The 12,026-nt window shown below is 36.8% G+C and overlaps 1 protein-coding gene across 29 annotated transcripts in view; it reads right to left on the reverse strand.

Moving 5' to 3' along the window:
- Nucleotides 1-12,026, reverse strand: part of HERC1 (HECT and RLD domain containing E3 ubiquitin protein ligase family member 1) — a 236,115-nt gene that overhangs the window by 55,374 nt on the left and 168,715 nt on the right. For 28 of the 29 annotated variants that reach the window (XR_004960256.1, XM_036267182.1, XM_036267102.1 and 25 more), the window contains 6 exons: nucleotides 6,217-6,333; nucleotides 5,773-6,004; nucleotides 4,418-4,542; nucleotides 2,718-2,938; nucleotides 1,432-1,700; nucleotides 649-701 (listed from right to left, as the gene is read on the reverse strand). Coding sequence is in view for 28 of the 29 variants with exons in the window: in XM_036267182.1 (XP_036123075.1) it covers nucleotides 649-701; nucleotides 1,432-1,700; nucleotides 2,718-2,938; nucleotides 4,418-4,542; nucleotides 5,773-6,004; nucleotides 6,217-6,333 (1,017 nt within the window). In the remaining variant the exon portion in view is untranslated. The remainder of the gene's footprint in view (nucleotides 1-648; nucleotides 702-1,431; nucleotides 1,701-2,717; nucleotides 2,939-4,417; nucleotides 4,543-5,772; nucleotides 6,005-6,216; nucleotides 6,334-12,026) is intronic. The other variant, XM_036266750.1, reaches the window with a different exon arrangement.

Raw genomic sequence — 12,026 nt, forward strand, 5'->3', positions numbered from 1 at the left:
ATGTGACTATAAACATGATATAACTCTGCTGGCAATGGTTATTGTGAGATTCGTCTAAGATGCAGATGGACTAAAAGTCTAGTGCCCACAAAATGAACTATTGGCACCATCTCCTGGTGACCCGACCAAACTGCACTCCTGAGTCATAGACTAGAAGGAAAAGGGAATCAGAGCAGTCAAATCCATTTAAAGCAACAGCAAATATTACAGCTGGTAACGGAGGTTTCTACTAATAAAAAATATTCTTATAAGGCCAACAAAGAGTTCTTAACCCTATCCATGATCATTAGGGAATGAGTACTTTCAAGTAAATGAATGCTCCAGATAAATTCATGCTCACTTCAACTTTTTTCTTTTTTTTCACTGTCTTCAATTAGGCTAGAAATTGAAAAGTATGTATATACACTTTCCCTACTTTGAAAACAAAATGCTATGAAGAAATTCACATTTTGTGGTAAAACTAGTATTTGACCTCAGGTCCTTTTCCTTTAACTCTGTTGCTATCAAACAACCTTGAGCTTTTTAGGGAAAGTTTAAGTTAACACGTACATAAATACAAACACATGAAGGTAAATTTAGTAACCAGATGTTAAGCAGAAGGCATACGTAAAAATACATGTAAAATAAAGAAGCTCTCAAAACAACTACCTTCATATACACTGTCCTGCTTGCCAATTAGATCTGGAGCTTGTCCCTTGTACCTGCACCAAACATGAAGAACATTGTGTTTTCATACAAAACAGTTAGTACCCAAAAATGCAAATTAAGCCATTAGAACATTTTAAAAGGTCATTAATAAAGCAACACAAAATAAAAAGGTGTGTTTCATGTTATGGCCTAATGTAATAGAAATTGATATATATAGGTGGTACACACATACTTACAAAATCACTAATTATTTTACCAAATTATTGAGGATGTTTTGGGTCATCGATAACTTTTTAAATCAAAAAGCTATTCCAGAATACCTTAAAGATTTTAATAGTTGACAACAAGGTCAAAAACCCTACTCAGTAGAGATTAACTGCTATTTGAGGATATAAAGAGAATATTTTCGTGGAAGCTCATTTAATCTCATGAAGGAAAATATCTTAATTAAGATGTCAAAAATATGGTGAAAAACACCAATGAAAAAAAACTGACCGAAAGATTAAGGCAAGGATCCTGCCCACAACTTGTCAACAAGTCAAAGGTTAACACGAACTCCAGTGAAGGACCTGCTCACAAACCACTGTTCCTGGACTACAGGTTCCCAGCTCTGATAGGAACATGAATTCCTCAATCTCCTCCATCCTTCCTGCCCCCAATTCAACAATCACAGGACTTTAGGAAAGGTTAAAAAGTAACCCCTAATATGAAAAAAAGCTATAATTTCCATGTCTTTAAACTCCTCATTCAGAGGGTCTGGAAAGTCATACAATTTCAAAGTACCTTTCAGAACTTGTTGTCTTGGATTTCGTCTTCAGGGCTAAATACTTTTCCCTGCAGCTGCCACATAGCAGGTAGTATGGATTTCCACTCCCACATTCACCACCAAACCAGCCATCAACATAGGAGCCGTTGCTGCGGTAGCCCTGGCGGTTTGCACTGCGCCCACAGCCTGGGTGATTTCTCTTCATGTGCTGATTGAAGCTGACAACACTGCATTCACACAGTTCACACATCACCACTTCTTCCCTATCTTCAGACTCACAAACATGCTGCACAAATGATTACATATCAAATTATTAGTCAATTTAACATAAAATTAAGAAGAGGTCAATAGATTATTGATATTAAATTTACTTTGTTTACATATGCTGGAATAGTTACAATGTGTTCATTAATGCTACATAATAAATTTCTTTCAAATCAGAATTCACATCACACAATCTTAAAGAATTAATGTGTTCATTAATGCTACATAATAAATTTCTTTCAAATCAGAATTCACATCACACAATCTTAAAGAATTATTTTTGCCATTACTCTCTCTAATAAAACTGACTATCCTACTGAAAAGAGAGTTAATAAAAATGACAATCTGCATCATCTCAAATGATTTTTTTTTTTAAATCCCTCTAATGAAAACTACTTTTCATCTGGTCATAACCTGCATACCTATATTCTGAGTTTCAAAAAAGTTATTAGGATTCATTTACCTTATAAGCTTAACATGGTAGATACTCTTTCCTGTAGGACTTACATCTGTGAACTTTTCAGTTGCACTGCTACAAAAGCATAACGCTAAATAATGTAAACATACAAACCCACCATGTACCCTGGCCCTGGATGGAGGTATTTACAAGATCTAGGTGGCACTGGTTCCTAGAATGAGGCATTAACCGTGATTAAATGGAACCTGAAGGAGAAGAGCATGCATTCAGATAGCAAGGTGAAAACAGCAGCCATGTTATACACCCAGCAGAGTCGACTGGGACTTGATGCCTGTTTTGTAATCTAGCTTTGATATTAAAATCGAATATTACCACAATATGGTTCTATTCATCTAGTCTGGGGAGAGAAGCAATAAAATCGCACAGAAATAGCAAAAAGAGATTTTTTAAAATTAGTTTGTAGGTATTAAAGTAACTTTAAACGTTAAAGCCCCAAACTTTAGAATGAGATGTAAAGCTTTTCAGCGGGTTACAACTCTAGGCAAGGCTGTTACTAGTAAGCTGTATAAACAAGAGGGCAGGAAAATAAGTCAGAGCAGCCCCCGCTGCAGTCACACACACCCAGGTAGGCCAATCCAGTACCTCTGGGATCCACATTCCCAGAATATCATTTTCACTGGTCAGGTCTTGTCCAAACATAGCTTCCATCGCTTCATCATCAAGATCAATTTCCAATTCCTCATCTAAATTAAAGTCATACAATGCCCCTGGGTCTTGCTGCAAAGATATTCCTTCTCTCCGACTTTGATTCCTGTGGGCCTGCACAGAGCGGTATAACCCCGCTCAGAACAAAACAAAAAAGGTATTTTATTTGCATGTATAAAATAATTCTGAATATTTTGCCAATTCTTAACTGCCATACATGCAGGTGAGAGCCTATCTCAGCTAACTTATTGGATTCCAGACCATGAACATAAAATTTTACCTATCACATGTGCTTCTTCTTCTGTAAAATGGGGACACCACCACTCATACCTGGTAGGGCTGTTGATAGGTTTTAAATAAGATAATCCATGTAAAATACTTCATGATGTTTGTTATATATATATAAATAAAAACACTCAATGAAATTTGGGCTGTTACTGTTTCTTTAGGTTTTTTTTTTATCAGACTCTTCATTATATTATATATTAAGTATACATCCTAATTTTTTTTTTTTTTTTTTAGATGAGTGGAAGGGAATTCAGGAGAGAGACAGAGAGAAACATTGATGTAAAAGAGACACATTGATGGGTTGCCTCCCACATGACCCCAACTGGGGCCAGGTATCAAACCTGCAACCCAGGCATGTGCCCTTGACCAGAAATCAAACCTGACCCTTGGTCTGCAGGCCAATGCCCTAACTACTGAGCCAAACTGACCAGGGCATACATTTTATATTTTTTTAGAACAGTTTCAATTTCCTGTTCCCATAAATCACTGAATCAGCAAGGATTAAACTCTGTTTTGATAAATTACATACCAATTTTTAGTTTGCAAAATAAGTTCTCTATAACTTACATTCCACATGTCCAGAACATAATCCTAGAAGTATTTACTAATGTAATGAGGGAATTTATTTTTGCTTATCTGGGGCCTTACCTAGTAATGAAGCCCTAAGGTCCACAGAGTACATCGGAAAAGCCAATGCCTACTTCTTTGGTACAGTGTACTTTTCAGCTCTTTCTTACTATTAATGTTAAATTTTAAACATGCATCTTCAATTCTTAAATTATAAGTTGCTTGAGGTCAGAAAGAACATTTATGAAGTTTCTCAGTATCTATTTTTTTTAAAATCCTCACCTAAGGACATTTTTTGATATTTTGTTTAGAGTGGGAGGGAGAGAGAGAGAGAGAAACATCGACGTGAAAGGGACACATCGAGTGGTTGCCACCCACACAACCCAACCAGGGCCGGGGACAGACTGCAACCGAGGTACACGCCCTTAGTGGGAACCGAACCCGGGTCTCTCCAGACCACAGGCCAACGCTCTAACTGCTGAGCCAAACGGGCCAGGGCATTTCTCAGTATCTAAAAGTGACCTGTACAGCCAGAAGGAATTTAAAAATAAATCGATAAATGTATGCTCTGGTTTCAATTATTGAAAATTACGCAAATGCCAGAAAGTAATATGCAAATAGTTACTCTGTTAATGTGGAGAAACTGAGTGCTTAGTATCATTAGTTTACATATTCTTTAATGTTCCTTTTACATTTACTTTGAAACATAAGCAAGCTATATGATACTTTCACCAACAGAAGAATGTAAAACATGTAATTACCTGCTCTGGCTAGCAATGTGCGAGCAGCTAAATCAAACTTGTGCCTTCTTGTTACTGCTGAGCGACCCCTAGTCGGTGGTCCACTTCCAGAAGCTGCATTCTCTGTATGATCCAGATTATCAGGGCTGTAAGTGAAGTTTGAAAGCAACACAGATTTTAAAAAACATCATGAATAGAAGGCATAGGTTCATACTTGTTTGTGATGGTACTTTTTCCTCCAAATATTACCAAGAATAAAATATGGTTATGATAAAACTTTGAAACATATCTTTTGTCCCTGGTAAAGCTCCTAAGTTTAAACAAAATTCTTGCCATAAGCAATAATTTTACATGATTTTGAATTAAAATTTGAAATGATTATGCATTCTGTTTTTTTTTTTTTATCCTCATCTGAGGATACCTTTTTTGCATTTATCTTAAGACAGAGCAGGAAGGAGAGAGGGAGGAAGAGAGAGAGAGAAACATCAACGTGAGAGAGCCACATCGAGTGGCTGCTACCCACATGACCCCAACTGGGGCTGGGGACAAACTGCAACCAAGGTATGTGCCCTTAGCGGGAACTGAACCCGGGCCTCTCTGGTCCTCATGCTGACACTCTAACCACTGAGCCAAACTGGCCAGGGCTGATTGTGCATTCTTATATAGGGGAAACAAATATTTCAAAATAAGTTATGAAACTATTCACTAAGCTTGACAGAAAAAGTCTGTATATTACATGGTGGCCCATAAAGTCATATGGTTACAAGCCATGATAACCATATGACTTCATGGGCTAACATGAAAAGTTAAGATTTAAAGTCATAAGAAGTGCTGAAGGAGGAAGATTTTAGGAAGAATTATAGAATATAATATAGCTCATTTTTATTATTATCACAGATTTTTTTAAAAGTATATTGTACGGATTAAAAACTAGAGAAGAAATAAAAATATAAATCTATGTTAAGTGACAGAAAAGGCTTAAAAGTCCATTTCTAGTAAATGCATTAAATTAATTTCTAATATTAAAATGAACATTCTATTTCTTATCATCTATATGAAATAAAATTATTTTATCAACATGTTTATTTTTATTTCAGAAAAAAACTTGTTTTAATTTTCAGTTTCCTCTTTTCAGATCAATTTTATATAAAATTTTTTCCTTCTTTCCCTGAAAATATCCATTCAAGTAAAAACTTATATCATTCTTACTCTTCACAGAAACATAAACTTGAAACTAAAATGTCCATCTTTTCATATATCTCTACTTACCAATTTTATATACCATTAGAAACACATATATAAAGGGAAATAAATGGGATTCTTTGGGGTACCATTTATAACACATTGAACAGAAATATGGAAGATGGAAACTTCACCTTTCACTAAAGCCTTCCTCCATTTCAGCAGCATCAGCTGATGGTATGTCTCCTGGTGACTGCAAATAACAGGGCTCATTTGATTTCCCACCACTGCCTAGAACTGCTGCTCCGTGCCTTGAGTCTGCTGTGCTGCCTGACTGAGGCTCCTCCTCATCCTCATGCCCAGGGTGCTCTATCATCCACATGGCAAGGACAGTGATATTCTGTGCATCAGCCTCTCCTCGAGCACCTGAACAGGAGAAAAGACAAGTCTGATACTGATTTTGGACAAAATAATTAATCATTCATGCTGTCAGCTTAAGAGTGTCTGCTATCATGCTACTGTAACTAAATCTGGTGTTAAAAATCTTACCATTTTATGATCTCTTAAAAAATATATTGCCCTTAATAAAATTAAGCTTTTCTTATCTGCATATACTGATATATAAAAGCTTATCCCACCTGTGGCTTCCATGGCTTTGGCAATCTGTCGAAGAGAGAACCCCATTTCCAGCAAGGGTACTGCAATTGCTGGAGGAGGAGGAGAAGTTGAAAGTCTACTGCTTGGGTCTGACAAGGCTGAGACAAAAGAAAGAGAAGTCAAGGCCTAAATATCACTACATACCATGAATAAAGTGTTCTCATCGTAACCATAAGTTTCTTGATATCATTCAAATTTAATGCAATTTTACTATAGCAAGAATTCACTAAATGAATAACTATGATTAAACTTGTTATAGATTAAGGTTTTCATAAAGATAAACTTGCTAATATAAAATAAAACTGCTGAAAAAATATAAAATGTATTATTTTGAAATAGTTTCCTACTTACAAAAAATTTCAAACTTAACAGACACCTGTAAGAGTGCACAAAGAATTCTTTTACCCTGGAACCATTTGAAAGTAAGGAGCAGACAATCTCTTCTGAATACACTAATATGTAACTCCTACAAATAAGGACATTCTCCTGCATAACCACAATGCAACCATCAAAGTCAGGAAATTAAGAATGTTATCATCTAATCCAGATCTCATTCTAGTTTCAACAAAAATCCAGGTAATGTTCTTCATAACAAAAGATCCAGTCTAGGATCACCTTTGCATTTAGTTTTCATGTTTCTCTTCAGTGTCCTTCAGTCATTTTGATACTTTGAAGATTACAGGTCAGGTATGTGGTAGAATGTCTGTTAATATGGGTCTGTCAAATATTTCCTCATGATCAGATTCAGGTTGTGCTTTTTGAATGGCGTGCCAAAAAACTGACATTGCTTTCTCTGCATACTATTAGATGGTGCATGATTTCAATTTGTCCCATTACTGGTGATGTTAACTTGATCACTTGAGTCAAGCTGGTGGTATCTGCCAGGTTTCTCTACTGTAAAAGTACTTTTTTTTCCCCCTTTGTAATTAGTATTTGTGGTGAGGAACTAAGAGAATACATAAATATCTCATTCTTTAACCAAGTTTCACTCATTATGACCCATTATGGCTCAATTAATCATTACTATAATGGTTGACAAATAATGGGTTTCTAAGTTTATCAGTCCTTTCAGATTTATCAGTTGGTATTCCACTCTAAAGCAAAGCTTCTCTTTTCTCCATCAGTATAGGGTTAGAGATTCTTTTTGTATTCATAGGTTATTATCCATTACTATCATTATGATTACTTGTTTTGATGCCCCAAACCTCCCAGATTTGGCCAGTGAAAGCCTCTTCAATCTGGTTTCTATATCCTTGAGGTATGTGACCATCATTCTCTGAGTGCTTTATTAGTTTCTGGCACAAGTTATTCCAGGTCCATCTCATACTAAACCATGAAATTAGTCATTTCTTCAAGTAGATATAGGTTCATTTTTGTAGAGAATGTATTTAGAAGATCTTAACACAAGGTGTGTTTACTGTTGTGAAGTATCACTGCTCCCAGATCCCCTCAGGGAACAGAGTGGAGGCCGCTTCATCCTGCATGGCTCTGAAACCTGGTGCTGCTGGGCCATGTGGGCATTTCCCTCTGACATCTGGTGCTGGGCCATATGGATATTTTCTCACCTCAGCTGGACTCCAATATTCTATGCCAGTCCACTCCCACACACACAAGAAGCCTTCCTCACCCAATCTAGTTTTGACACTCAACTCTTGGCCACCAAGCCTCCCAAACCCTGCTAGCATGAATGACTACCTAACTTGGCTCCACTCAATGGCTTTTGAATTAAATTAGGAAGAAAGGAGGGAGGGAGGACCAAAACTCTCATTTCTGCTTAAAAAAATACCACTTTTGTTACAGCGGTAATAATACTGATATGTCTGTTGGACTGCTGCTTCTAGCCATGATGGAGTAAGAGAGACTGGATTTACCCTAACCTTAAACAACTATAGGTAGAGTAGGAAAGTGATCCCTGTGAGAAGGGAATCAAATGAGGCAAGATATACAACTCTCTCAGCTTATTGCCTGGAGAGTTTCCAAGTTGCAGTTCAGGAAGGACAAATTCAACCTAAACTCAGTGCTCTCTCTGAATTGAAAGGACAGTCGAGAATTCAAGGTGGCTAGAATGCATAAGGTAGGATACCAGAAAGGAGAGAGCTATATCGAAAGAAGAGAGTTGCACAGAAAGAGAACTCCAGAAATGTGCAGAGGGTCCTTCTCTTCCCTCAAGTCTTCAACTTATGCTAATGCAGCATAAGGAAAAGGAAAGTTAAGGAAAGAATCACCAAGAAGTAGCAGGCAGAACAAACCTTGAAGCTAACACAGGGTTGGCAAGAGTTTTCACAAAGCAGAATGAAAAAACTTTGTAATGCATAAGACATTAGATAAATACTAAAAATGGTACTGATTCAGTGGTGGGGGAAAATTAGCCCCAAACTAAAGGTTGTTTTGGTCCCACATAAAGCGTAAAAGGAAGACTTGAAAGAATGAAATGTTTCCAGGTAACTTAACTGTATCCTAGAACAAAGCTAAAGTATATTAAAAAAAATAGTAATATATTTTAGCATATTCAGCACCCAACAAGGTAAAATTCACAATGTCTGGTATCCAATAAAAAATTAGCAAACATGCAAAGAAATAAGAAAATATAATTCAAAATGAGGAGAAAAATTAGTCAATAGAAACAGACCTATAAATGAGATAGACGATGAATTAAGTAGGGAAGGACATTAAAACAGTTATTATATGGCTACCATCAATAAATCAACAAATAACAAGTGCTGGCGAGAATGTGGGGGAAAGGGAATCCTAGTACACTGCTGGTAGTAATGCAGACTGGTGCAGCCACTGTGGAAAACAGTATGGGGATTCCTCAAAAAATTAAAAAGGGAACCACCATTTGACCTAGCAGTCCGATTTCTGGAAATATATCTTAAGAATACTGAAACACTAGTCAGAAAGAATATATACACCACTATGTTTGTTCATAGCAGCAATATTTATTGTAGCTAAGATCTGGAAACAGCCAAGTGCCCACCAGTAGATGAGTAGATAAAAAAGCTGTGGTAGCCCTGGCCAGTTTGGCTCAGTGGTTGAGCATCAGCCTGCGGACCAGAGAGTCCCAGGTTCGGTTCCCACTAGGGGCATGTATTATTAAAAAAAAAAAAAAAAAAAAAGCTGTGGTACAGTTACATAATGGAATACTATGCAGCTATAAAAAAGAAGGATCTCTTATTCTTTGAAACAGCATGGATGTACCCGGAGATTATTATGCTAAGCCAAATAAGCCACTCAGAGAAAGACAAATATCTCATGATCTCACTTATGGAATCTAATGAACAAAATAAACTGATGAAAAAATAGGTCGAGACATGAAGCATGGAATAAATCGATAGATATTGGGGGTGGGGGAGGGGAGAGATTAACCGAAGAATTTATATGCATTTATGCATAGCCCATGGACACAGACAATAGTGCGTTGAAGGCCTGCTGTGGGGTGGGAGCCAGGAGGAGGGAAATGGGGGACATCTGTAATATCCACAACAATAAAAATAAATTAATAAGAAATAGGTATTACATATACAGTTGATCCTTATTATTTGTCAGTTCCATATTTGTAAATTCATCTACTCATTAAAATTAATTTCCAACTCCAAAATCAATACTCATGGTGCTTTCACAGTCATTCATATGCTCAGAGTGACAAAATTTCTGTCTCCTGATGCATTTGTTCCCTGCTGAGGTTGAACAAGGTGATGCTCTGTGTTCTTGTATAAGCTCTCAAACTATAAACAAGTGTCCTTTAGTTTATTTAGTATCACTTTTTTGTGCTTTTTGTTAGTTATTTCCATTTAAATGGCCCACAAACATAGTGTTAAAATGCTGTCCAGCATTCCTTTGCAAGAAGGCTATAATGTGCCTTATGGAGAAAATTTGTGTGTTTGATAAGCTTCATTTACGTATGAGTTATGGTGTTGCTGGTCATAACTTTGATGCTAATGAATCAACAATGTATATTAAATATAATGTTAAGTTAAATAGAAATATACATAAGACAAGGTATTGATCAGATGACAAAATGTAACCAAAAGCTCACAGAAGCCTAGCCCTATATTTTACCTTGGAGCAAGGATCTATTTTTCACTAATTCAGAGTTCACAGTGACTTTATAGAACATAATATTTTGATAATGAGAACTGATTGTTATTTCATGCATTCAATAAGGTAGAGGAAAAGACTGAGCATGTTAAAAAGACACAGAAGATCTTAAAAAAAGTACCTACATCAAACTTCTAGAGAGAAACCTCAATGTCTGAATGGAAACATTTACACTGGATGGGTTAAGAGCAGAATAGACACTACAAAAGAAAAGAGCAATGATCAGAAGACACAATAATAAAAACTGTCCAAATGAAGCACAGACATAAAAAAAATTTTTAAAGAGCAAAGCATCAGTGATCTGTAGACAATGTCAAGTGGTTTAATATACATGTAACTAGAGACACTGAAATTGAGGAGTGGGACAGAAAAACATCTGAAAAAAAATAATGGATGAAATATATATTTTTAACTCATCTTTATTATTGAATGTATTACAGATGTTTCTCCTTTTTTCCCCATTGACCCCCTCCACCCCATTCCCCACACTATTGTCGGTGTCCATTGGTTATGCATATATGTCCATATATGCATAGAAGTTCTTTGGTTTTATCTCATCCCACCCTCCCTCCCCCTTTCCCTTTGAGGTTCATCAGTTTAACAACCAATTTGTACTTCTTAATTCTTTTTTTTTTAATCCTCACCCAAAGACATTTTTCCATTTCTTGTTCAGATAGAGTGGGAGGGCGAGAGAGAGAGAGAGAGAGAGAGAGAGAGAGAGAGAGAGAGAGAGAAACATCAATGTGAAAAAGACACATCGAGTGGTTGCCACCAGCACAACCCATCCAGGGCCGGGGACAAACTACAACTGAGGTATGTGGCCTTAGTGGGAACCGAACCCGGGTCTCTCTGGACCGCAGGCCGACACTCTAACCGCTGAGCCAAACTGGTCAGGGCCCAATTTGTACTTCTTAATTCCTTCATCTTTTCCCCCCATCCCCCCATCCCCCCATCTGGCAAGCAACAAAAAATTCTCTGTATCTATGAGTTTGTTTCTGTTCTGCTTGCTCATTTTGTTTGTGGATTCAATTGTTGATAGATATGTATTATTTGCCATTTTATTGTTCATATTTTTGTTCTTCTTTGTCTTCAAGAAGATCCTTCAACATTTCTTATAATACTAGTTTGGTGGTGATGAATTCCTTTAGCTTTTTTCTTATCTGGGGAACTCTTGATATGTCCATTGATTCTAAATGATAGCTTTGCAGGTTAGAGTAATCTTGGTTGTAGGTCACTGCTTTTCATTACCTTGAATATCTCTTGCCACTCCTTTCGGCCTGCAAAGTTTCTTTTGAGAAATCAGCTGACAGTTTTATGGGAGCTCCTTTTATAGGTAACAAACTGCTTTTCTCTCGCTGCTTTTAAGATTCTTTGTATTTAACCTTTGGCATTTTGATGATGATGTATCTTGGTGTGGACCTCTTTGGGTCCAACTTGTTTGGGACTCTCTGTGCTTCCTGGACTTGTATGTCTGTTTCTTTCACCAAGTTAGTGAAGTTTTCTGCCATTATTTTTTCAAATAGGTTTTTCATTTCTTGTTCTCTCTCCTCCTTCTGGCACCCCTATGATGCGAATATTGGCACGCTTGAGGTTGTCCCAGAGGCTCCTTAGACTATCCTCATTTTTTTTGGATTCTTTTTTCTTTTTGCTGTTCTAGTTGGGTGTTTTCTGCTTCCTTGTATTCCAAATCAAT

This window comes from Molossus molossus, unplaced genomic scaffold, assembly GCF_014108415.1.
Source record: "Molossus molossus isolate mMolMol1 unplaced genomic scaffold, mMolMol1.p scaffold_m16_p_1, whole genome shotgun sequence".
In the NCBI taxonomy this organism is placed as follows: Eukaryota; Metazoa; Chordata; class Mammalia; order Chiroptera; family Molossidae; genus Molossus; species Molossus molossus.